The 27,994-nt window shown below is 36.2% G+C and overlaps 1 protein-coding gene and 1 long non-coding RNA gene across 4 annotated transcripts in view; one reads left to right on the forward strand and one right to left on the reverse strand.

The window, feature by feature from the left end:
• Positions 1 to 14,253, forward strand: part of LOC138066309 (uncharacterized) — a 45,564-nt gene extending 31,311 nt beyond the window's left edge. Inside the window, exons 5-6 of the long non-coding RNA XR_011139620.1 lie at positions 7,560 to 7,633; positions 14,120 to 14,253. This is a non-coding gene — a long non-coding RNA (uncharacterized lncRNA). The remainder of the gene's footprint in view (positions 1 to 7,559; positions 7,634 to 14,119) is intronic.
• The window catches only part of COL28A1 (collagen type XXVIII alpha 1 chain), an 83,006-nt gene that overhangs the window by 43,105 nt on the left and 11,907 nt on the right, over positions 1 to 27,994 (reverse strand). For all 3 annotated transcript variants that reach the window (XM_068934928.1, XM_068934927.1, XM_068934926.1), the window contains 11 exons: positions 24,702 to 24,755; positions 12,860 to 12,928; positions 11,362 to 11,430; positions 9,781 to 9,849; positions 8,903 to 8,971; positions 6,449 to 6,517; positions 5,186 to 5,254; positions 3,833 to 3,901; positions 2,675 to 2,746; positions 975 to 1,043; positions 318 to 389 (listed from right to left, as the gene is read on the reverse strand). In XM_068934928.1, the coding sequence (XP_068791029.1) occupies positions 318 to 389; positions 975 to 1,043; positions 2,675 to 2,746; positions 3,833 to 3,901; positions 5,186 to 5,254; positions 6,449 to 6,517; positions 8,903 to 8,971; positions 9,781 to 9,849; positions 11,362 to 11,430; positions 12,860 to 12,928; positions 24,702 to 24,755 (750 nt within the window). The remainder of the gene's footprint in view (positions 1 to 317; positions 390 to 974; positions 1,044 to 2,674; positions 2,747 to 3,832; positions 3,902 to 5,185; positions 5,255 to 6,448; positions 6,518 to 8,902; positions 8,972 to 9,780; positions 9,850 to 11,361; positions 11,431 to 12,859; positions 12,929 to 24,701; positions 24,756 to 27,994) is intronic.

Consider the following 27,994-nt stretch of genomic DNA (forward strand, 5'->3'; position numbering starts at 1 on the left):
TGCCACACAAACGAAAGGTAAAGTTTCAAAGCCAAAATTTGCAAAATGGCATGGTTAAAGTCACCTGGACAACATTAATTTAGTTTTTTAGTGCTCAAACGCAATGATAAAGTCTGTAATTATATTTTGTTTGCCTATCCTTTTTCTCCTCAAGTGCGTGTATCACTCAGGGCAAAGGACGGAAATATTTCTGCTTTTCCTTTTTTTCTGTATAAGTCTCCAAGCATCACACACTGGATGAATTTGTACGTTACAGAAATCCCATAGATCCGGTATCGAATACAAAGGGAAGAGCTACCCTGAAAGAACAAGCTTACTTTTGGTCCTGCTGGGCCTTGTGCTCCTGTATTACCAATCAGTCCTTGGGATCCTTTTTCTCCTGGGTCACCCTGATCAAAACAAAGCTTTTGTTTAAGTCACAACAAGTTCCATTCAGACCTGCGAGATACACAAATAAGCAAAAAAGCCAGCTACAGTGAAGCCCATAACTGGATAGGTATTCAGATATTTCACTCCAACTGAAATCTTGCTCAGTTTTAGAATTTGAACCTAATGTCATAAATTTTACCAGATGAGACAGAAAAGCATCTGTCTCTCTACTAGTATGTCCTTCCAGGCTTTTAATTTCATATCTAGGCATGTAAATAATGACTTAATTTCACTTTGTTCCTTCTTCTCTCCCTATCAGCATCCTGAGGTAATCTGATTCCTAACTTTATGAAAAATTTTATATTACATTTTTAGAAAATCTTAATTATCTAATTAACTTTTGTCTCAATGTTTGTAGTGTATTTTTGCTGTACTTGTTCAGGCTAAGGAATGCATTGTTCTATCTCAAGTCCTTTTAAATCATCAGTTAAAATACAATTGCTTCTTTGAGGTATAATGAATGAAAAGATAGGCCAAAAACTGACCTCATAAAACAGGCCCATCTAAGTTTGTAGTATTTCTCGAGTGCACATGTTAAGCCATACCTTTTGGCCTACATCTCCTTTGCCAGGGGGTCCTTCTGGGCCTCTTGGACCTTGATCTCCCTTTTCTCCCTAACAGAGATTAGATGGTTAATGAATTTTCATTTAATTATTTTTATTAAATCAGTTAATAAATTAACTTCTGAGCAGCAAAGCTTGCATCAATACTTCTCCCAAAAATATCATTAAACAATCTGTTCAGGATTTTTTTTCTGCAAAAACGAAAACACTGAGAATGAAAAAAGATATCACCATTTTCTATCTTCGTAACCTCTCGATCACCACTCTCCTCCTGCATTCATATTCCTTATTTCTACAAACATTTGTAGTAGTGCCAATTGCACTTGCATTAATCTTTTGTGGGAAGAACTCCATGCGTATGAGTTCCTCGTATAAGACCTCCACTCATATGAGGAAGAGAAATGGTTATAAAGTTATCACAACAGATCTTATGTCGATCAATTCTGAGACAAAGGATTTTTAAGATGCAGCAACTTTATGCAACTCAGCAGCCAAAAACCAATCCAGGCTGCAAATGTCTGCACAGATATAACTTCAAATAGTGCACACATTATATTATATTTAGGAAAATTATCTAACAAATATTTATGAATAAGATCAATGAGATTAGTACATCAAAATGCCTGTATATAATTCAGAAACTGAAAAACAGATCATAATTAATTTTAAAAGTTCCTTTCTGATTCAAGCTGATGATGAACATGATATTATACAGCCTGCTTTTGTTAGGCACCAATCTGAATCCCATTTCTGTGAGCCAGCTTCCCACCTGCAAATAACTATTACCATATCTCTGTGCCCACTATTCAATACAGGCATCAGGCAGTTCTTTGCACTGCCTTGAATACCCGAGATAGCTGCTCAGTACTAACATTTTCACTTTTAATGAATTATGCCAAAAAGGTGACAGCACCAAGTTGATCTTCAGAATGATGGTAACATGTGAGGGGAAAAACCACCATTCTCAAATACACAGTAGCAAATTTTGGAGGGCTCCTGCTTCTTAGCAGCTCTTCAAGAATCAGCCAAAGAACTAAGCCTCGCTTACTAAGCGGCTCATTCTTTGTGGAAAAACATAGATTTGAAAGCCTCCTCCTAATTCATTCTGCAATGACTATTTGGGGCACTTTGCTTTGCTCTCCTCTAAACTTCGTTCCACCATTTTGAAACTATGATTCTTTTTCCCCATGATGGAAGAGTTTCTCTTCAAATCTCTGAATTTCCTTTAGAAATGACCAGCACAGGTTTTAGCTACCTATAACAGTTTCTGTACCAGGCTGACAGACTTCAGCCCAAGCTCACAATCCAGCTAGTGTCCCTTAGATCATGCTAATTTGAGCATGACCTCTTAGCATCAGAGAAGATTTGAGCAGACTGTGAGGAGCAGACTAAGGACAAAAGCTGTCTGTTGTCCAAGATCATGAAATCCAGAGGCAGTCAATAGCCTGTAAAAGACAGGGGAGCTGGAACAGTTGCTGATTAAGACAGGAGCCTCTAAACTTAGTTAAATTTATTGGAAACTTCCTCTCGATTAGCATACCCCCTCTTCTTGACAAAACTATAAGCATGTGCCCTCCCCCAGGATAAACACCTTGGTATTTACACATCTGCAAAGTAATGCAAACCAAATTTGGTCTTCTTTCATCTACAACTTTTACATGCAGTTAATTATATTGCCTTACCTTTTTCCCTGCCTTCCCAGGGTCTCCCTGCACCCCTTTCTCTCCTGGGAGTCCTGATAGGCCTATATCTCCCTTAGAGAAGAATAGATAATTATATCTGCATACCTCAATAAGTTCTTCTGTTCTGTACAATGGCTTAGAATTTTAATTAATGTCTTTTTTTGCTCAAATAAAGGTTGTTATTCCCAGTGAGTTAAATATGCTATAAAGTTAGTAACTTTTCCTAATCAAACAATCTAAAACATATATTTTACATTTCTTTCTTGGTTTTGTATTAAATAAATTTACATTTATTTGGCAAGTAAAAACACATGATAAAATGCTGTTTGTTATTCTATATGCAAGAATAATATGACAAGAATATCGTTTACTTGCAAAGTCAAACATCTGGGTCTTAAGGAACTATCAACCTAAACTGCCTGTCCAACCTAATCAACTATCTTGTGCATTTACATCATAGTCATTGGTTTAGCTGACCATATATCTTCTATCTTATTTATTGCATGAATTAGATGACACTAGCAGAGTGGTTTTTAATAAAGGAAGTTGTTGACTGCAGGGCTACTATGTCACTTGCTGCATAAACTGGTCTGGGCATTACTTTTAAGATACACCTTGCCACAAAGAGATGAAATCGTCTATAGCAACTAATCTTGCTAAGTACTTCTTACGTGATCCTGGGAAAAAGCACTTAAAACAAAATGGCCATGTCATTTTATCTTGTTTTTTGGAAATCCTACTTGAAACGCCAAGGACCTAGTATACAGCCCTCAAAAGCGCAGCTAAAGTCAATTAAAACTGTAAGTGACCACCAGCTCTTCTAATACAGGGATAGTACGGCCACCACTGTCACATAGACTGCGTTTTTTCCAATCTGTGCAGAGGAACGGATGTAGCAGCAGCCTTTCTATCTTGTCTTTGAAATATGTCATTAGCTTAGAAAAGACAGGCGCAAACTCTGTTCCAGTTACAGCTGCTATAATGATTTCAGGAGAGAGGGCGAGAGCCCTAGCACAGCAGTTTGTGTTTAAAGGATTATCTTTCACTGAAATTGCTTATTTTGATCATAGTCAATTTATACCAAAAAAATCTTCTATTTAGTTTGTCAGCAACTTGGGAAAGAATTAGAAGCAGTAGCAGTTAAAAAAATAGGCTCACCTTAAATCCTCGTACTCCAATTCCTGGAAGTCCTGGTTCTCCTTTTTGTCCAGGCTCACCTGGTTGACCCTGGTAACAAAAAAATTCTTTTGTTTGGCAAAGGAACATAATCTAGCTTCATTCATTACTTGTACAATTTCACTAGTTGGTTTAGAGATGGTCAGATTTTTCAACTGAGTGGTTTTCCACTGGAAAAGTCTATTCTTTCAAAATCTCAGTAACTTGTAGGACTTCATCTACTTTATTTAACTTCGCAGTGGGGAAAAGGTCTATGTGAATCATTCAAATTTTCTCATTTTTATTCTAACTCTCTCACTTAAATACATTTTATATTTTTTATTCTATACCAATATATTTAAGACTCTTTTGTCACTGAAAGAAAAGTGAGTCCAAATAAAGAAAAATTTTAACTTCTTTTTAATAGGAAACTTTGCTATTGTAATTCTTCCTTCTAGTACTTCTAAAACAGTTAAGGAAATAGTAGTTCCATTTTTAAATTTTGCTTTTTAAAATACTGTTTCATGGTAGGGAAAACTTCCTCATATAGAATATTTTTCTCAACTTCTTATTTTTCCCTGCCTTAGTATTAAAGATTGTTTCTGCAGCTGCTCCTTACATGCCAAAGTCCAGAAGAAAATGATTGTATTTCTCCATGGTTTTATTAGAGTAACCACTGTGTTCTTTCTGTAAATCAAGATGATTACATAGCATGCTTCTGCTTTACACGTTACCTGTTCATGCCACTTGCTCTCCTGAACATATGGTCAATTCCCTTTTTTCCCCCTCATGCATTTCTCACCTGACCTTGTTCTGCGAGAGACTTAGGCTTTGACAGCAGTGATTGCTTGCCCTGTTTTCTTGTTCTATTCCTACTTTCCCTCCTACTATGCCGCAGTATTACCTACTGAATATACTTAAGTTCTTCCTTCTCTCCTACTCTTTCTAGCAGACTTTGATTCTCTTTCGTATTCACCATGGAAGACTGGACAACAGACAGGGGCAAGGAGTAAGACCAGCCTAATGGGGCTAGGCATAATTTTCCAAACTGTCACTGGTTTATGGCTGAGTTGCTTGGTAAAATGCTATACCTAAATACAACGTATATATGGCACTAAAATCATTTGATATGAACATGTCTGAAAGATATTTTGTTTGTAAATTTGTGTTTATTCAGAACCTAAAATTCACATTCACAGAGCTTATGGGCTTGAGGCTAAGCAGAAGCCATATGCTGCTTTTGAGGAACACCTTGATGGCATTGGAGTTTTCCCCTCAAAGATCAAAGCTGAATTGCTATCTCCAATGAACAGTCATTTTTTGCCATTTTTTTAAAAATCAGATCTGAACCATTACCTTTGGACCTGGCAGACCAAAACCTTTAGATCCTTTTGCCCCAGGGTTTCCTTGTGGACCCTGTATACCCTAAAAAATAAAATAAAGGAGTTAATGCAACATATGCCTCCACGCTTGAAGTTCATCATAAGTCCATCTTTCAGTTAATAATTATTTCATCCTGTCTTCAAAAGTAGACCATTTCCTTGCCTGTCCTCAGGTCCAATTCTAAGATCCATATTTTATTTTTCTTTTGTCACAGTCCTGTGGATTCTCTGACTTATCCAAGTGCAATGACTACAACTAATATGTGGGGGGAAAGTAAATGGGAGAGGTCTCAGTATCTGCATCTGAGCCCTGATTCACGAGGATAGTATGGTATAAGCATGAACTCTTATCTTCTATCCTAAAAAAAAAAAAAAACCTTTGGATGCTTCAGTTGTTCTATATCCAACAACTTCAGGCTGTGTTCAAGCTTCAAAAGGGTTTGAAATTCAATAGTGGTGGACACTTATGCTTTGTAATAGGTCATCACCCATTTGGTGCCTCTGATTGATTCCTGTGCAAATTATTGTGCAGATTAGACCAAATTTCTATTTTCTTGATTCTAATATCATTCAAATCAGTTGGGTTCATTTATATCAGCAAGTTTTGGCTAAAGGCTAGTTTGATACTTTTTAAAATGAAAACCGCTGTGAGACTTTTAATGTCTCCACATCAGAATTAGAGCTCTAATCAAATTAAAAAACAATAAATGCATGCAAATGTTCATTAGATCTCCAAAGGATAGGCCCTGATCCTTTTTCATTCGAAGTCAGTGGGAAAATTATTTTTCTTTAGGAGAGCAGTAGGCCCAGGCACCGATCCTTCTCATCCATTAGGGCTGCAGAAATAGATGAACAGGATTAGAATTAAGACTGGTCCTCATAAATAGGAGATGCAGTCTGCAGTCTATCTGATGAAATTCGTCATATGTTGCTGCTATTTCCAGTAAAAAAAGAAAACATTTAATTCTGAGATGTAATAACTGGAATTAACTTATATAAGACAAATTATCCTCATCTATCTGAAGACAGGGAGACATCAGGGTCAGTACTGTGTCCAGTCTTGGTGGGGTGCTTTATGAAAGAGGTAGATAAAACACAGCGCAGATTTTACACTACAGCTTGGCAGTTTATAGGCTTCCTATAACTTAAGGATGGAACAGATAAATGTCTGACTCAGCTCATACCAGCCAACTTTGTCATATCTGCAGCCGAATGTCTGTCCCTGACTCAAACTTACCTGGCTTCCTGGATTGCCTATTCCAGGTGGTCCTGCTGGGCCCTGTGGTCCCACTTGGCCTTGTTCACCCTATATTAAACATTTTGTAAGTAAGTACTCAAGAGAGCTAAACTGCAATAATCCATATTAGCTGATTAACACATTTAATTTAAACGAAGCACAGAACGATAGTCCCCAAGCTGTATTATCTTGAAGTCTGCTGCTTCAATTTGATTTAAATGAGTTTTGAATAACTAAAAGTCTACCTACAGCAGTTGATATAATAAGAAAATAACACACCTTTCTATAAACTATATCTCATTTATAACTTTAGACTATCACAACTATAACATTATTAATAAAAGGATTTGCAGATTGTCTTTACAGACTGACATTTAATGTAAAGATTTTCTTGTACTGAAGTATACACAATATCTTGCACAACACTCAGAAGAAAAACTTACAAGCATAAGTTGTAAGCTGGATAATATTTTTGAAAAAAATCTTTGCCAGCCCTCACAAATGCTGATTTAGTTACAGTTTATTGTAAATAACATTCATCAAGACAATATAAAAGATCTATATGAAAATTTGCTGGAAAGATGAGTTTAAATTATTCTGAGACATGAAATATGCATTTATTATATATATTTATGTCTTTATGCATGCATGTATGTAAATATTTATATCTAGAGATATACAGATACATATATATATATACACACCCTCACTTTAACTAGAAGAATCTATTCAACAAAACTATCTATTAGAATAAAAATAGCAGCAATATACAGCATTATAAAATCCAAGCCTAAGGAAGTATTATGGATAAGTAATGTGAAATATGTCTCTCAGAAAGAACACCAAGCAACTATGATACCAATCTCTACTCAGGCTGTCTGAACAAGCAAATTAGCTCTTAACCTCTGTCTACTATGTGCTACTTCTGAAATTAAGGAAGGGAATTAAGATCCTAAAGCAGGACTCGGACAAAATTTCAGCCACCCATATCCAAGACTGTGATACCAAAAACTTCTGCTTGGCTATGCTCCAAGCATGGCATCAATTTTTAGCCTACTTTTCAAGGAAATAAAGCTTATAACATTGTACTTTCTGTTCATCTGTCTTTTAGTCACTCCTAAAAACTTCTGAAATTATCTGCCACTGTCAAGGAGAAGAGCTGGAAAGAAGAAGACTTCGAAGATGGTAGGTTCCTACAAGTGTCATGAAAATGGTCAACTGCATATAGAAGGGAAGCCAAGCATACTGAAGAGTGAGGAAGACTAGGTATCTTATGTGTGTTTGTACAGGGAAAGGAAATCAGAGGTACCGTAGAGCACTTGGGGAGGGAATGGAGGTATTATGGTGGGGAGATCATAAGGGTATTGAAAGGGTCAGAGATCCACGAAGGTGTCAGGGATGTATGACACCAGTCCCGAGGTAACAAAACTCTATTGGTTCCACTTATCCCAGAAATGCTTATTTTCTGTAAAGTTCCCAAACACTTACTGTCCTGATTCTGACTGATTTTTTTCTACACACACCTGGGAATAAGATAGCTCATTCCTGTGCAGATAAAACATCTTCCTGTATCTAGGGTCTTGAGCAAGATTGTCTGATAGGTGCTCACTGACCATGCTTCTCACAGATAGACCAAACCACAGCACCTAGCTTGCTCTGAAGAGACTTATCTTAGAGACTATTTAGTTGGAGAGTAAGATGAATAAGTTCAAATCAAACTTGCCCCAACTAGGATGAATGCCCTGCTGACCAAGCTGTTGGCTACTTTGACTAGGAGTGCTGTCCTATCCTCCTGCTGAAGCTGTGAGCCATGCAGTGAGGAATAGGATTTGTGAGACAGGAGGACAGGAAAACAGTGGGGAGTAGGACAAGGGCTACATCACTAAACCGTGAGAAGAAAGATCTGGACCACTGCCTCTGCCTTTCTGCCTTATGGGACATTTCAGCATTTTTCACCAGCTACTCTTTGGGGATGTATAAGATATAGGTTGGAATCTCAAGCAACAGGAATCAAAATTGTTATGGATTACACTTTTGGGGATTGGATGCCAAAAATCTAAGAAATTTCAGAAGCTAGATTGTTCACTTGCCAGCCCCAGATCCATTAGGCTAGATGAGACAAATGGGGTTACAAGATTTCAATTTTTTTTTTCTATTTAATTAAAATATGATACATTTAGAAATAATATTTATGGAATAAATTTAGAGGGGAAAAAAAGTCCATTTATTCCCTCATTCTCCCAGCTTCATACAATACAATCCTTGGTGCTCTCAGTTAATACTAGAAGGCTCAGATATTTGGATAGATGAGTGCAGACTGTGAAGCTACCTGGAATGGTGTAGAGTAGTTCCTCACAATTCCAGATAGACTATATTAGCATATTGTGATATTCTGTGAATAATTCATCATTAATTTTACTATAAATACGTTCAGAAAAACGCTCTGTGCCTCACCTTATCACCTTTGATTGGTTGCCCTGGCAGCCCAGGTGGACCAGCAACACCTTCAGAGCCTTTTTCACCCTAGAAACATGTGGCAGTTGTATAACTGTATTTAGGAGTTTATAAAGGAAAACATTCCAGACAAAATGGTCACCACGATGATGAGGAAAAGATATTCCTTCACAAACAAACAAAATAATCAATGGAATTATTATTATTAGAGAATAATACAATTCATAAGATACTACATCTGCATTTATTGTGTTATTGAACTAATTTATTTCAGAGGACTTTGAAGAAGAGAAAGGAGAAAATGAAATAGTAAGAAGTAGGAAGGTACACTTTGAAAATGCGATAATGTGTTCATTATGAAAGCAGACGGAGCAGCTCAGAACCTTCTGGTGCAAGGGCATGGCTAACATCTTTTCTACAAAAGGAAGAAAAATATTCTTTGATTAGTAGTTCAAGGCTCTAGAAAATATTGAAACCACTAGAAAATATTGAAACCACTAAATAAGAGGGTTAGGTTTTGAAAGGAAGCCCAGTTGTGATTTAACCACAAATCTTTGCTTATCTGTGTTTATTACAAAAAGAATCATATATTAACCTAGTAATTGCCCTTGAGCATGGAGCAGTCCATAGAGACTCATACAACCCATGCTTTAGCTTCACAAAATGGCATTGTGAAGATAGAATGAAAACAGTTATTGCATGCTTTCTTCCAGTACAGAATATAAATAGCTAAATAGTTTTCCAGAAGTGAACTTATCTCATTATTGAATCCATGAGTTGACATCTTCTACTGGTGAAATGATCAGTCCTCTTAAATAACTTAGATACAATTGCAAATTTGTCCCACCAAAAAAAAAAAGTAATTATTGTAAAACTACCTTCTGGCCTTGAATGCCCTCTCCTGGTAGCCCTTTCTCACCTGGCGGACCATCAGGGCCAGGTGGTCCCTATAAGAAAATAAAAACATCTTCAGACTACATCAGCAATTACATTTCTTACTGACATCTTGCCTAAATTGCTAGCATAGCTCCTTGCATCCCTCACACTACTGATAACTGCAGTAAACAACACTTCTACAACAGCTGGCTAAGTCTAGGCAATTAAAACAAAATGCACCAACGCTTAATTGGAGGATTCAGATTAGAATAAGCTAATGCTGAAATAGTGAGAATAATATAATTAATGCCTAAAGATTGTATCCTTAAAAACCAAATAAGACTTTGAATTAATTTAAATACATACATTTACTATTCTGAATTTTATTGCCTATAATTTCATATACCTAAAATTATTAAAATAATTAATTTGGACATACTTTCTCATTAAAAAGGGAGTTGTAAAATAACATGTAACATTTCAGTATGGGAGAAACAGTGAAATATTTTTAAACGGCTAAACGTGCAAAATTAGAGAATGCCAATTTGGCTTTAATAAATACTGAAATAATTATTTCTATTTGCAAAGCCTTCTGTTCTTCCAGAGAATTCAACCGTCTTTCATTATACAAAGTTCTAGAAGAGCTTTTAAGGATGATCTTGATTAAATGTAAAGTTTCTACATTTTTTTGTGAGAAAAAACACTCTTTTGGAATCAGAAGGTGATTTAAAAATCTTTTTTAGAATGAAATGTGGATCCTGTAATTGTTTTACACCAATCCACATGTGTGGATCCTTAATTAATAATCTCTTTGTGATTTTTAATGAAATACACAAGAAAAATATGTATTTTAAACTATGTCTAGCAGGAAGAAAAAGCAGCCAGTGAGGACAAACTCAATGATGAAAAGAGACAGCCCTTTGCTATAAATTAAAAACGCTGCTTCCAAGAAAGCTATCAGAAGGAGAGAACTGTTTCTGAAAGCTACAAAAATGCTTGTTAAAGGTAACTTATTGTAATTCAAAATTTAAAGATACAATTAAGAGCATAAAGCATGTTGGCGAATTTTGATTTTTGCTTCTGAGGCGATTAAATTTACTTGCAGGTGTTGAGGAATAGCCCACCCCTTAGATTTTCATCTTCTTAAAATTTGATTTTAGACAATTTTTAAGAGGCTGTCCTTAAATCAAAAAAGGACCTATTAACAAACAACTTCATATCTTCCAGTCTTTCAAACTGGATACTGTAGTCTTGCTCACATGGACCAAGGAATCTCCCTCTCCCTGTCCCCCCACCCCCCAAAACCAAAACCAAACTAAAACAACAACAAAAACCAAAACCAAATTAAAACAACAACAACAAAGGCCACTTGTTTAGAAATGGCTCTGTTCCCCTACTCTGGTAAGCGACATGCAACTAGTACTGCTATCCTGGGCTGGCACATCCAAACACATTGCTGCTGCTCCAGACTAGGTACGGAGCTGTTTATGGAATCAGTAGCCAATATAGCTGCTGCCAAAAAATTAAGGTCACTAAGACCTATTTTATTATTTCCGCTTCCAATACATATACAACTGACTTACTGGTAATCCTGGCTCACCAATTCCCGGGGGTCCTGGGAATCCAATTTTTCCTTCTTGGCCTTGAGCCCCCTTGTGAAAAAGAATATTAGAAATCTCAGTCCTAATTCAACTTGATGCTTTTGAAAAATATAACATTTATATGTAGATGAGTTAATCATGTTGCCAGATAACTCTGAAATCAAACATGTAGCACCTCTTGAGATGTAAAGTAAACAGAAATGATAACTTGCTTCCAAAGTAACTTGCAATTAACGCTTGCAGCAGTAGACTGCATTGCAACCTTCATGTAAAAGGGTGTTATCTCTTTGCTTTGGGGCAGCTGCTTAGAGCACAGGCCCTGGGAGCTGACAAGGAGGAGGGAAGTCAAGCTAAATTTGGTTGCAGTACAAATGAACCAGTACAATGAAGCGTGGATGCTCAGTTATGATGGATCCTTCCCTTAGCTTCAATCTAGGTACTCAAGTTGTATCAAGCCTGCTTCAGTAGAACTTTTAATTGCAGAGCAACCCCAGGCACTACATGGTTTCTGTATCTCCTACTTACAAGGTGTTACAACCTTCAGCATTACTCCAGTGTATGAAGGACTATGTGCTTTAAGGGTAAGACTATTAAGTGGTTTCATCTCTCCTCAGAGTAGTACAGAAACAGTACTGAGGAGTGAAATTCCTCCTCCATAAACTATTTTCCCTCCTAGGATGATCCAATGGAGCCCCTTTTACTGTTTCTGAGCTATATAATCCCTGGCTACATTCCAGGGTCTGCCTCTACTGCACAGAAAACCTGCACGAATCCAGTGAACGTAGATATTAGGGTAGTAAAAGTAAAAAAGTGAAATTATTTCAGACACTGGCACTGGACTAAAAAAAAAAAAAAAAGGAAGATATGTGGCATAAAGGAACTCTAAAAACTTAGTAGCCAGGCTGATTTGGGTGAGATCTGCTTCTGCTTAATTTAGAGGTCTTGTTTGAGTCTAAGCTGAGTATAACAAAGCTCTCCTACACTGAGTAGTCATGTTTCCTATATAGATGCCTTTGAAGGCCCCCAAAGGAAGATTTGGCTGGCCAACATAGGCAGCTATGATTTCTCTGAGTTAGTAAGACTGCGTTCCACCTTGCAGTCTGTTTCCCAGTGAAGAAATATAAAGCAAATCTGTCACTTGATTGTATACCATAGTGACTGATATATATTGCTATGCCTTTAAGTATGTTTACACACTAGTGCCAGCATTTGCTAGTGCTTGAAACTCATGTCACACATTTTACCCTCATTTAAATGGCATTATTTCTGACTTCTACTGTTTCAGTGGCTTCATAATCAAAACTTGGAGTTGCTAGAAAGGCAGCTCTGTTTTCTCCGTCCTAGGCAAATATATAAACCTGTCAATATTATTCATTTTACATTTAGATTATAAGAGTTTGATGAAACAACCAGCAAGAATTTTCACCAAAAAAAGACTGCACAGAGTTAGCATTTTAACCAATATATTACTGAGAGTTACCTTGGGACCTGGATGTCCAATGCCAGGGAGTCCTGGAGGACCATAGGGACCTATAGGACCCTGCTCTCCCTAAAGTAAAAAACCATGGTAAGAAACAATTAAGCGCAAATGGAACATTAATCAAAATCCCCCAGGGCATCTGTCCACGGCCTCATTTAGGACTATAGAAACATGCATTTACAGTCAAAATAAAAGTTCTGACTTAAGGTTAAATGTTTAGATTAGTAGCTGGGTCAATACCTTTACCACACAAGCGGCTGGGACAAGTAATAATGTTATAAAGCTATTACAGGCATCAGGAAAGATCAAAATGTGTTTGTTCCTTGCCAATCCTTTATTCTGACTTTATCTGATAATTTGATATGTGCTTCTCTGTCTCTCTCTCTCACTCTCTTTCCAGAAATGAGGGCCCTTTGGAAATTTAGTAGTATTTATGGTTTAGACATTGACCTAAAGATTTTTCCGATAGCGACAACTGCATATCACGACTATCTTTGACTTCAGCTCCTAATTCTCTTGTGCCTTTAGCATTTTTCTAACAAAGCCACTGTAGGTTCTAGAGACAATGAGCACCAAATCCTCCAAAGCAATTGACATTTAGAAGCATAAGCAGGAGTCAGGCAAATAAAACCCTCTAAAGATGTGAATTTTATTGCCTGGAGAACCTGTCATAGATCCCTACTATGAATATACGTTTGGATATGTTGGATGACTCATTCCAAAATCACAGACTCAGAATATCATGAAGGTCTAATTTAACCTAAGTAATTTTCACATTAAAACTTTGTGTAGCTAATATGGTAGTGATTTCCAGTCAGTTACAACTTTAAGGTCTTACGAACTCTGCAGATCAGAATAGATTCAATGAGCCATATAGCAATAATCACAAGTACGTACTCTGCAGCCATGCACTTCACACAGCACATGACCACTGGAGTGAAGGATTTTGCTCTGTTTATAAAGTCCAGTATGACTACCGTGGTATCCTCCACTTGCATTTGCTCTAGAACCCTGATACAGAAAAGTGTTTTAAGTATAGTACCATTGGGCCTACTTGTGTGCTTAAATACATACTAAGTGTGTACAGGAATATAAGTAGTCACGTGTACTAACAGTTTCTTCAAAGCTTTAGAGTCAGCTGGAAACTGGATGCTTTAAGTACTATAATGAGCGAAGAAAATATGCAATATCTGAAAAAGCTCAATCATCTCCTCACCTTAACAATAACATTCTTCAAACGTATTTTCACATTATTTCTAGAAAGTTCTGACAACAAAGATCTGCAAATCAGAGACTACTTTGAATTCCTTACAAAAAGCACTGTTCGGGAAATTCATTTTTCAAATAAATCAGAAATTAGCGGAAAAAGATCTTCATAAACAGCTTTTCTACAAGGAATAAGTAAGTGCACTAGCATTAAGTCATAAATGACATATTAGATAACATCTTTGGGAGCTTAGCTAACCCTTAGCTAAAAGGTTAGTGTAAATAACACATTCTCCTTGAGAATCTCTGGGCAAAAAATAAATAATGAAACAAATGTGGTTTAACTTGTGCTTCCAAGATGCAATTCGGGGCCTACTGGTGTCATGATTAAAGATAAGTTTCAACAATGGGAGCAGTTTACTACCAATGTAAGAGAGAAAATCTGTATTTAATGTTTACTGAAGCTGTAAAATGAGAGGATGGGGAAAGAGTAAAGGCAGCTTATTATGTCAGCAGGCAATACCTGCCTTATTAAAGGCAGGTATTATGTCAGCACATAATAAAAGAGCTGAATTCACCATTAAAAGCAGTTTGGTATGTCTCATCATAGACTAACTCTTGAGCTGAGGCAGTCAGAGGCTGCAGCAAAGGTCTCTATATTGCTATTCATTACGTTCAGAATGGCCGTGGAGAAAAAAAGAACCCACAAAATGTGATCATTAAAAAGTTTTTTTTAATCCAAATGTATTTATTTTCTGGCATTTGTATTGGGGGGAGTGGCATGAAATTTGACTTTTGTTTCAGAAAATTCAGGTGAGAAGTGAGTCATACTACCACTTTGAAGAGTGTATACAGGTAGGTCAGAAGGAGAGCGTGCGTGTGTACATGCACGTGTGTGTGTGTGGACCAAAAGCGGGTGCATACTTTTTAAACCTACATCTGTAATATCTGGCTTACGAGACAGTTCATATTCTATGAAAATGATCTAGGTAAGCAGCAAAAGAAGTTGAATATAAGAATGATTACAATGATTGCAGAATAGTTGATGAGGTCTTTAAAATACATGTTTAGAAGAGATCAGTCAAGGTTTAAAAAGGCTCATTCATGGTCAAGTAAGTATTTTTCTTTTCCCTTAACTGAGAACTAGTATCATCTGTACTGATGATGTTAAAATTTAACCTAAATGAAATACTTCAAAGTTGTGAGCCAGAGATTAATGTAATTTTTAGCTAAATATTTTAACTTCTGAATAATCATAAATTCAAATCAATACAGACTGTTATCCATTCCTACTAAATATAGTAATAGCTATAGAAAAAACAACATCGAATAGCCTTTATTTATTAAAAAAGTTAAAGCATTCCATTCTAACTGAAATGACATTTCAAATTGTTAGCTTGGTCAGTGCTAGTCCTAGTTCTCCAGTTTACATACTGATTTCAGAAACCCTTCAATGAGATTTTTGTATTGACAGGTCAACGGAAGTTTTATAAATGACTTCAAAGCCAGATATTTCTCCATAAAATTTACCTGCTTGTAATCTATCAAAGAATGAAGCTAAAATGCAGGAAGGGGAATATATAATGAAAGTAAATAAATAGATTATTCTTGTGGCTCAATTTCTGGTAACTATACATTTGGAGTGCTATTATTCGCAGCTTTAAAGCCTAGAATAGAATGGAAATTGTTACTTAGCCTTAAATTCATTTTGTTAGAGAACAATATGTTAAAAATGCTATGAAAAGTAATGCTTTTTCAAAATTCAAGATTTTTGTAGCACACCTTCAGAAGTACCTGTAATTGATATAACATGTAAGAGAAAATTCTTAAAAGGCAGACAAAAGTCAGGGAAAGCTGGTATTTATATAACGGTATACATATAAATCTGAGGTAAGTACCTCAGAATCTCACACTGATAGAGTATTACCAACATTGACATTGCCTGAATGTAGATCCAGGGCATGTAGCAGTAGCTGTTGACAAAATACAGGATGTAGCAATGAAGTTTACTATATTCCTAGACAATATTGTTTGGCTTTCATAATAATATTTATTTTCATGAAGGCTTTGAACTAGAGTCCCAATTCAAGTTGGTATATGTCCAGATTATCTTAAATGGATGCATTTTTTTACTGATATAAAGCAGATTGGAAACTGACTTTTTTTTTCATAGATGTTGTTTTCCTCTTATGTTTGTTATGAAACTGATGAAACGAAAAAAAAAAGATTGCTCAAATGGCAGATCTTCCAGACTTTCAGTTCCTCAGTGGGATTAACTTGGCTCTGAACAAGTTGTCCTTTCAAAATCTACTTATCAAAAACAAACTTTAAGTGTTTCCCATCAGCAGGAGATTTAGGGAAGGCCAAGTATAATATGACCAGAGCTAGTATTTGTCTCCTTTTTACCTCTGCTGACAAACTCTCCGTTGTAGGTACTATTGCCCTTTAGGCCAACAGTTAGTTCAATTTCAGGACCCACTGTAGTTTATTGCAATCATGCAACTTTCTGAGCCTGAGCAAAAGCCTACTGAAGTCAGTTTATTTCAATACAACAGGCTTTGAGTAAGGCACCAGTATGAACCTTGGATGAGCTGGCTCCTGGGTAAAAATGAGGAAGTCCAAAAGGTGACACAGCAGTTGCCTTGACTCTCTCCTCCTTTATCCTTTGCCACTAAAATTTCTCCAACTATTCCTTTTAACACGTTGCAAGATTTCCTTAAAACATACTCGCATGATTATCCTTCCTCTCACTACGCTCACATGCCGGCAGGATGATCTGGCTTTGACAACTGCAGGAGTTGGATCCCTGTTCTGGACTGCAGCCTGGGAAGCGGTGGGCTCTGCCAGGAAGCACACGCACAAGTCGGGCCTTCTCCCCTGCTACTGCTAGAAATGACACACATGCAGAAGGGACACCCAGCCACAGCATAGCTGCTGCTGGACAGTCAGCTTCTGCTCCCATGAGCACAGCAGCGGATTCATGCTTTGCCGTAATACTTCCCTCCTGTACCCTCTCCCCACTCATTCACTCACACAGATACATGGCAGCAGCGGTGGTGAGGCTGTGCACTAGATGCTAGCTATTCAAATTCCCATTCCTCATCTCTTTTATGGAAAAGGCAGCACGTGCTGTCTGCTGGATTGTGATGTATTAGCATTCCCCACAGAATGAATGAAAAGACCGGCAGACTTGAAGAATGTAAAAAAAACTATCAGATTTAAAAATTTTTCAGTAACACCCAGCAGTAACATCTATAAGTAGGCTACTCTGGATACAGCAAAAGCCACTTAGCACATTGGCTGCATTTGTCAAAACTAAATCTATGAAATAGCGTTGGAACTTATTCCATTCTAAAAACTAGTGTTTGAATGATACAAGCTCATCTCTCAGCTGAAACAATAAACCAAACTTCTTTGTTGTGTTTGGAAAGTGCCTTCCAAATTGTGTATCCTATCTTCCAAGTGGACGTTCTGTTTTGTATCTATTTCCAACAGCTTCTAACAGAACTTTCCAAAGACAATAATTCTGCAGAATGCTTCCTATTCCAAAGCCTTTGTTCTTTCTCAAGTTCGCCCACATGCTAGAGGTATGCTAATATATGTGCTGTCTTAAATGCAGATGGGAGTCCAACTAAATTTAATTCTTTTCCAAAAGCTCTTCTTTAACGATGATAAAAACACTATTGAGTTTTTTTCTTCAATGACTAGTATACTTTAAGCAGCTTCACAGGAGCTGTTACCAATATGTACTGATATAGGCATTATTATTCCTTATAAAAAAAAAGATTGTAGAGTAGTAGGAAAATTCTATTCTGTCGAATGTCTACATCCCTGTTGAAGAGAGGATGTTTGTAGACTAATAGAGGAAAAAAAAACGCTACCAGACAACACACAAAATTTGGAAACTTAAATTATTTGAGCTGTCTTAAAGACTGTGCTTTTCAGACTTCATGTATCTGTTAGTAAGCATGGCTTTTATCTTTAACAATCATGGTGCGACAGATAATCTGAACTTTATTAAAACCACAAAATCCTGGCAATAATATAATTATCTCTACAATTAGAAGGAAAATTTGGATTTTCAAAGTAGCTTCTTTCTCACACTGCACGCAAATTCTTTTTTCTCTCCCTACGTCTCCCTAAAACTAGGTTTTCCTTTAAGTTAAGTGTAATATCAATTAAAGTAGTAGGAAGAAAAATTGCATTTAATCTGCACTTAATATTTTTACATACTAAAACTGTACCATTTTAAGCTTGGAATATACATAACAGCCTTCCTCCTGCCCCCTAAAAAATAGTTTATGTTATGATAAGTACCAGTTCATGCCAATATAAATAACGACTTTTAAGAAAGCTCACACATAATGTAAGGAACAGAAAGGCTAGGTATTTCACCAGAAGCTATAATAATTACTAATGTCACAAATATAATATTTTTCTTTTTAAAGTAAACATTAGCAGCAACAATTGATACAGATATTTTGATAGATATTATTGATATTTTGTATTTTTAAGCTAGATGTAGTGCACAGGAACTATACTTCTTTATAGGGAAATTGGATTTTTCAGTCTCCTGAGAAAGACATAATTTGCCAGATAAGTAAGGAAAGAATTCATAAGTCATAAGAGAAGTAGTGGCATCATCAGCAGTTCATTTTAGGACACATTTTTCAGGACATATGCAAGACGAATTTTTCATTGGAGAATCATCACCAGATGGTTTTATGAGAATAACTGGTTTGAATACTCACATTCAAACTTAACTATTTCCTTAACAGTTTGAACATATAGCCATTCATACAACAAAATCTTACTATGCATATTAAATTTTCCAGGGAGAACCTAGCTAAAGCAGTGGCTTTTAAGAATGTGGTGTTTTCAGTCACATTTCTAGAAATATGTTCTTTATTTTGAGTAGCTGGTCTAACAGTTGGAACAAACAAACCTAATGTCATTTCTGAAACGGTAGTTATAAGTACTCCCTATTCATGACTTCCTTTATGACTGGTTACCTCAGTTACACAGATCATGTCTAGTTCCTGATTTTATGCCTCAAGCATATAATCTAGGTCCACATTTTTCTGTCTGTATATTATCCACTGATCTGTATGAACATTCAGTGTCTCATTAATAGATTTTAAAATTACATTGAATATTAACATTTTTACCGAACCTTAGTTGTGCTGTTATATAGAATAAGCTTTTTAAAAAATTAAATAGTAATCAAGCAAGCATTTGCAAGTAAGTGAATATAAGTTTTGATAATAGACTTATGCATGTTTCAAATTCATTTTTATCCAGAAATACTAGGGGAAATTGCATGTGCGTGTTTTACATTATTGACCCTAATAAGGTACTTTAGGTACTTTAGCTTTATAAAAATATGAGCAGAAAAAATTAGGACTAAAATACAAAAAAATAAAAGGCATTGCATATATGTACATTCTTATAGCCCCTCTGTTTTCCAGAAAAATCAGAGTATTCCTATTTCCTTTTTAGAGAGGAAATCAAAATGTATGAAGTTCTTTTATGTTAGAATGTTTACTTTTTTTCCCAGAGCTGTTTTTATTACTATTGCATAGCAAAGTCATCTCTAATAAGAATGTAACCACATACCATATGTGGTAATGTAAATCTAACAAAAGTAAATTCAGTAGCCAGTTAGAATGCTATTTTACTCCATCTACTTACGAAAGCCTGTGGCTTCCTGTAACATGCCGTCTGTGAGAAGCAACCCTAGTAAAAGGAGCCTCTACTAATTTAGTCGCCATACCACCTATTATCAAGCTGTCTAGCCAGTTCATGGCAATCTAACCAGGAATATAAGATTTTGCTGAAACAGAAGCAAGCATGGCACGGTTTTTCTCCTTGCTGACTTTTCTGAATCTAATCCTTTTACTTTTTATCTAGGTGAGATCTTGTCATTTGTTTTTTGGGAGACTGGTTTATATCAGTGAGCACAGTCATGTAGTAGGCCGTCCATGTTTTCTTAATGAGAGAAGAAACATAAAATCTGAGTCCCTTTCTCCTACAAGCTGCAGTTTGACAAGAGTCAACTGTCTCTCCTTTAGAACCAGGGTTTTGAATTAATGTTCTGCAAATTCAATTAATTAATTGTGTGTGATAACTTCAAAAGAACTATACAAGCTTTTCCCATTGAGTTTTTGTAATTTTCCTTTAATGTTTTATAGCTGAATGAGGTATGTATTATGCTTTGATTTAAGGTTTTGTTTCATGTTACAATGCAGATAACGCTGTGGTTGATGAAGCTGAAGAATGCTTTAAAGTGATCGGGCCTCAGTAAACTTCTAAGGAAATACAAAGCACAGCTGTGAATGACATTTTTTTTCTCAGCATTTAAAGCTAGTGAGAGATAGAAGACAATGTAGATTTTGGCTTTTAAGAATAAATTTTTATTTATTTTTGTAAATTTAACATCTTTCTAGTAAGATTTTTGCCCTAAATGGGGTTTCATGTATGAGGTTTCATATATACATTTTCATGTATGGGGTTTCATGTGAGGTTTGACAGTTAAAGGGGAAAGTTTTCTCAGTATGGGTAGCATCTTATATTTGAGAAAGCCTATGGAGAGAATGCATAGCAGCAATACAGTAAGTACGTTTTGTAGCTTTTCTTTTAAAAATGACGGATGGCCATAGCTAGGTCATCAGTGAAAGATGACTTTTGGAGGAATGAGGCTTGTTTCAGGTTAGCCTGGTTTCATTTAAAGGGATTTGTCAGCACAGTCCGTTCTAATTGGAAAATAAGAAGAATAGCCAGGTGTTTCAGGGATGTTTGAAACTATGGTAAGCCAGGCAAGCAGTATGTTCCATCAGCCTCAGTTTTAGGCATCATGAGCAGAATTGATTGTACTATTAAGGTAACACTGCGGTAATTGGTGCCTACAGGTACCAAGACACTCAGCAAAGAGGAACAACTGAATAGAGTTATCTGTAACTACAAAATGTAAGTAACACTTAAAGTAGTTCCTAAAATAGATGAGCCAAACAACAGAATGCTTGGAAACATACAAATTTTATCAGGTCATCTTTAAATGCTATTTTAAATATGAATTTTATCTCATTGTTCTTTCTTTTAATTCTCCATTCAATTTAAACTTCTGAAACTTCTGAATTTATTATTTAATCGAACCTATAAGAGCAAAAAAAAAAAAAAATCCTCCTGAAGGTAGAATCTAAAAAAAAAAAAAAAAAAAGGGAAATGCAGTGCTTTTTCTACTCTATGCCATGAAGAAATTTCTTCTTGTTAAGACAACAGATTTCTTTTTTGCAAAGACCTCCTGGAGTGTCTCAATGTGCTGCAATTAAAGAGATGAACTTTGCCAATAGGCAATAGAAGACAGAAATCAAACAGAATAATCTTGAAAGAGAGCGAATAGCAAGGTGACCAAGTTTGCTGGTATATTAAAGAGGTTACCAAAGGTAAGGGCTGACTGCAAAGAGCATCAGAAAAACTTAAAGAGATCAAGGATATGATTCAGCTCCATACCAACACTCTTAAACTTAGGTGCCTGCATGGAAACTGGTTGCTCATGATCCTATTGTAGTCAGTGGAAAGCTGGTCAATGCAGGCAATGGGACCTTGAGAAGCAATGAACTGGTCACTGACAATATGATTAGGCAAAGTGGTAAAAAGGGATTTAAGTAGAGTACTGTACCATAAGGAGGAATTATACTCTAATAGATCAGGCAATGGTTTAAGAGTGAATAAGAAAATGCACATGAATAACAGCTAAAGTAAGGGCATGGAAAGTTCTTTGAAGTAGTTTCTTGGATGATATTACCCTGCTTCAGATAAGGCAAATCAAAGTAATCAAGTAAAAGTTACTTTGCTTTTTAACAATAAAGGATTTTAGCTCCACATCTTGTTTTACTAATGTAAACCTTTGATTTGCTGTAACAATATTAGGGATAACTAATATTTTTAGAAGTATGTTCCCGCTTCTAATCATTATTTAATAACAATGTAGCCTAATATTTAACAAAATGAAATAATATTTAAACATTTTTCAGAAATGCTTTACAAGAAAGGGAAAATAGAAGTATTTAAAGTTAGTACTTAACTATCTAGCTACAGGACTTCTCAAACAACGTCTTGGATGCCTGAGACAGATAAAACAGATCATACGATGACAGATGTATTGGGAGTTTTCAGTCCGTGATGGGGGACTGGTTACCAGCTACGCTGCAGCTGCTGCTAAGCATATTTTGGAAGGCAAGGCTCCGCTTTGTAGTGCACCCTCTTGATGCCATGCAATGCCACAACTGCTCTCCTGCTTGGTGGCCACCAGAATCAGATGCAGCTGGACAGCACATAAAAGAGATTGCTACCCAGCTGTGTCTGCCACCTGACATTGCAAAGTAGGAGAGAGCATATGGCACTGTGTTACAGAGGTGTGAGACTAACTGAACTGATGAGATATATGACTGAACTGTAGACTTGACGTGAGACCAAACAGGTCTGTCGCAATCTGGAAGTCTAGAGTTTATATTTTGAGGAAGTGAATATCGTCTTTCAAATCTCAACATGGCCCACTAATAAATGAATAAAAATGTTTAGTGGTGGTGTTCTGCGTTATGTCATATTCATAGTAATGCCATGAAACTGCCTTTAGCTCTGCTAAACCAGGGTGCAGTCACTAGTTCAGCTCAATAAGCAGTATTAGCATGGAAAGGCCACAGTGTATGGAACTGCACTAAGAATAGACTTAGTTCTTTTATCCAAGACACTTATAAATAACTGCTACTTTTCAGATGCATTGTATGACATGTCATGAAAAATAATTTTAAAAGAGCAGTTGAATAATCCTTCTGTAAGGACAAAAGATACCGGAAAGATTGCTATGTGTTTGAACCAAAAAAGGCCTTGACCTTTACTAGCTGAATGGGTGCTTATTAAACTGTAAACAACTACTAATTATCTCTGCTGATCATTAAAAAATTTTTCATTCATCTCAAATATGCTCAGCCTTGTGGAAATGCAAAGCTTAGCTTTGGCACTAGCTATAGACAAGAAGTAACCTCTAAACATATGTCTTCTATACTCTTTAGCTCTAAGTATAATTACAAGTGTATTAATTACACTTGTCTGGAAATATTTTTATTATGATAAATGCCTGAGCCTGGAAAAATCTTGACTGCCTTTTAGGCTGCAACTGGCAGAGTTGGAAGCTGGGACAGAAAAAACACATTTTTTTTTCTTGCATACTGAAAATCTGATCCTGAGGTACAAAAGAGGCAATAAATATTGCACCCAGGTAAATGAAGTAAGCATATGGAGACATGCACGTCTTTTACAAACATGACAGGGTGTGAAGAGACTGACAGGAGGACATAAAACATTCAACTAATATGATCTAGTATATAATAAAGTATCTGGTAGTACTGTCTTGGATTTGTCAGTGTAAAATGATAGACTTAAAAAGAAATTACTGCCATTTGGTGCACTGAAATTAGAAAGAGGCATAACTTTTCTACCACATGCATGAATAGCTTCTTTCAGAGCCATCAACCTCTTTTTTACCCCCACTTCTGAAATAATCTGTGGTAGCTTTCCTAATCAAGCATTTTCTTGAAAAGATGAACAAACAAGAAATATGAAAAAGCTCTTGTCAGGAAGAGGAAAATCATGATGGATGCCAGCATTCCAAAATTTTTACTATAAATATTTCCTACATCTAAAGTTATTTCTGTGAATCTTCAGATGAACTTGTTGCCTAAGAAACAAAACATGAATGTTTACATATTGCATCTTTGGCAAATCGTTTTATGTGATTTTAGTTGCCTTGTATAACTTAGATATGGCACTGTATTAACCAGGCTATCAAAAAACTGTGGTAAACTTACTTTATCATTAGACCCTACATTTTCAAACTGATACATGAAAGATCTTTCTGTACAAAGCAATGATGTTAACAGGCGTCTCACAGGCAAGACAGCTGCATTCAAACACAGCTATTTGCCCAAGGCTGGCAAATTAATAGACTGCCTGCATTAATCAGATACTTTATCCAATTGATTTGGCTTGACAAGCCGTAGTCATTATATTTAAAATAGATCATTTAGAGATAACTGAAGCATTAATCTTCACCTCAGTTTTTGCAGCATACAGGAAATTCAAAAATGATTTTAAAAACTCATTCTCAAGCTTCTTCACCAACCATCTAAATTAATTTGCAGTGTTTAAACCCAAGGTCTTTTAGTCAAAAAATATTTTAGCATGCTTCCCAAATGACAACAGAAGCAACAAGGCATATTCAGATCACTTAAATTCCAAACTAAGTTGCTGTGGTTCTAGGCAGATCCCAGCTAGGACTTTACCGTGGCCCCATAAAATGCTCTCTAGCACTCTGATGGCCAGGCTGAGAGACTCAGCTGAAACATAGACTGTGTGCTGCCAACAATACAAAGTCTTCATAACATCATGACTCTCTTGTGCACCAAGCATTTGAAGTATGCTATTGCCATGCATAGGAAACTGCAAACAAAAAACTACTATGAAAAAGGATAGTACACTGTCTAGATCCTCAAAGACTACACCCAGCTTTTCTGCATGATCTCTACCTATATAACTTCTACACATATATGGCACCTATACATATATAACCACATATTACCTTGCTTCCTTGAATACCTTTTGGGCCTGGGTCACCTGGAGGTCCACTGATTCCCTACACAAAATTCAAAGCATAGAATCAGTTTCCTTTGAAGATGCATGGAAAGTTTCTTTTCAATGAGGCCTGAACAGGATACAATAAAATGTAACACAATGCTAAGCTCTTAAGGACAAGAATTTTCTGTATCATATCCTGAAAAAGCACCAAGTGCATTAGCTCTATATTGTTCATACCTCATAACCCATGCTGGCACAAAGGGCATCTTATTACTCCACGTAAATTGCAACAGTTTTCTCTGAAGCCTTCTGTTCCCTTTTTCTCCTATTCCTGACTCTGCCATACTTTCATGTTATCCCTTCTGCATAGATTTCCCCACCCAACTAAGTCATCATGTCCTGACTATTCAGCTCCCTTTACAAGAAACCACTTCTCTTCTATCTTATTCTCTGCTCATGAGCTGAGATTAATTTTAGTTCCCTGACAAATTCTTCATTACTCATAATTCTTAGAACAGTTGTTACTATAACCGCTGCGTCCCCTCGCACAAGGAAACGGGTAATGGCTCTTTGGGAGGGACAGAGTAGGTAAGATACTCTGGAGTGGTGGCATATGAGGGCACCCTGTCATCAATATGGTAGCTGATACAACAGCAAGAAAGAAGTAGGTCTGATAATTAAAAAGACAAATGAGATCACAGGAAAAACAGATTACATAAACATCCAGGGTTCTTTACCTCTCATGGAAGCCTTCAAGCAGACCACTAACTTGGGAATTAGTGAATAGCCTACTATCATCTGATGGGTTGCCCAGCTGGGTTATATTGTTGAATATTATTGAAACTAGCACTAACTGATAATAAAAAAAAAGAGGAAGCCTCATGAAGTTTTTTTAAGATTACTGTCAGGTGACTTAGGAAAAAGGTCACCAGCAGCAAAAAGAATTATACCATGAAATTACATTTTATTGTAGTAAAAAAAATGGAGCAGATAGCGACAAATTTATGCTTATAAAAAGACAAATAAACTGGCATAAATCTAAATTTATCAGTTTCACTACTGACATAAAATGTGCTCTTAATGTATTCTTCACCTCCTTTGCTAAACCTGCAATATGATAAACTACACGAAAACCTATAACAAATAACTGTCCAAAGAGAAGCAAAAATGATCCCTTTCAGCTACAACCAGTAATAACTGTGGTAAGTCCTCCAGAATACTACACTTAGGCCTAAAAACAAACGTAAAAATTTTGGCATATCTGTGATTTTGTATCTTCCATGATGTGCAAGTCAGAAAAAAACTGTTTATTACTCTTGCCTTTCCTAAACAACAATTCCAGTTTTTGCACAAAACATGCAAAAATGCAACCATATATCTAAGTAACAGTTATATAGATCACAAATCAAATATCAAGGGGAAAACAGTGAACAAAAATAAAATAGTGTTCTGAAATATACTTATGTTCAAGTAATAACTTTATAAACTAGGGAATAGCTAATTATGCCATAAGAGTGTGGTGGTGCCCCAAGTGGTGTAGTGTACAAAAATACTTGTATGGCCTTATTCTTTGTTTTATGGGTTTACATTGCCTACTATTTACTACAAGGAATCTTGAATTTTTGTTTGTTGCAATAGGAGCAAATTCTATTCTATTCTGTTAATATCTCAGAGTCATATAAAGAAACAAATTAATCTTTAATTAAAATTTCTTAGTATTTGAAAAGCATTCACAAAAGAGGCTTTGAAAAATTACATTCTTCTTTAAGCTATTCTTTCTGACGAAAAAAAGATGATCATGATGTGAGACGGTCAAATACCCCAACAGTCGAAAGGAAATGTGCTTCAGGCAGGATGGTACAGAATGTGCTAATATAAATATGTAAATGAAGATAAATCACTCTGAAGTTCATTGCATGGTATGTTCCTTTTAGTCACTGAGGGTGTTGTAGTTCCCATGGCAATTATTTAGTTCTCATAGTTCAGACTTACAGTAAATCCTTGTAATCTTTGGATTAGTCCTCTGTTAGGGTGGAACATTAATCTGTTTCTGTTCCCCAGCAGCTAGGATATTTTGCGTAACGAGCCTTTCAGACCTAAGCTGAATGTAGACCATTGTACTATATAACAATATGTAACATTAAGCTTGAAACTGGGATACTGTAGAAGTAACTGTAATGATGCTGTATACGAAAAGGGAAAGGTTATTTGCTTAAATTTCATTTTACCTTAACATGATCAGGTTATATCATTGTACGAGAATTTAGAGAAGGCTTGATTTGCAACAGCAGCTGGTGTTTTACAAAGCGTGCAAAACTGAACATATATTGCATGGTGAGTTGAATTGATGTGTGGAAGTGCTTGTGATCTGATTTGTCTCATTAATTCCTTTGAAGATTGGTCAAAAATCTCTTAGGCTCTAGGTTTTCCATTTCCTAATAAATAGGAATAACTAAGTGACATCTTTTTGGGCGGGGACCACATCTTTACTAGTTACTTACCGGACAGAAACAGAATTACTGGGGCACAAAATAATTAATCGCTATGTAGCGTTATTGCATCTCCTCTGCTAAGCAAAAATAAAGCTGAAGAACATCACTGTAAGGTATTGAAAATGGCATTTAGGATTAAGTGTTCACATCTTAGCACAATGGAATAAATTCTCATTAATTTATTATGCCCCCCCCATTATGTTTTCATTCATCTAATCCAGAAATAGACTCAGTAGAGACATGATTGGGCAAGTGTTGCCTGTCTTCATTCCACATGACCTATGGATCTACTAAGAGACTGCTATAAGTTCTTGAGATGTCTGCTACATAAAGCAGCTCTTTTTAGGTGTCTATCACCAATTTTTTTAGGGAAATTATGGAAGTTACAAGAAACACAAAGACAGCAGTAATGCTTTTCAACAAGTGCAAACAGAGAAGAGCAAGATATGGATTTCTATGTAGTTTATAGAAAATGAATGATAAATTATCCGAGACAGGTAACAATTGTGCTTCTAATAGGACTGGAACTTTAACTCATTTCCAAGACTTTCAAATAATCATGTCAGGTTTTAGTTTGTGCAACAAATTTCAGTCTCTCTAGCTGCCTTATATTTCAGGAGTTGTGTGCCCAGCTTTAGAGATACAGGGGAAACTGCTACGTAATATATGAAGGATTTAGGAAGCAGGGGTATGTTTCCGTATGCTTTTCCTGCAAGGGTAACTTGAGAGCTCTATAACTGGAGAGCCTGAGTGGACCACACATATCTGAGCAGCCTTAAGCAGCAGCAGCCCAGTAGAGCCAAAG

The sequence above is a fragment of the Struthio camelus genome, chromosome 2 (assembly GCF_040807025.1).
Source record: "Struthio camelus isolate bStrCam1 chromosome 2, bStrCam1.hap1, whole genome shotgun sequence".
Classification (NCBI taxonomy): Eukaryota; Metazoa; Chordata; class Aves; order Struthioniformes; family Struthionidae; genus Struthio; species Struthio camelus.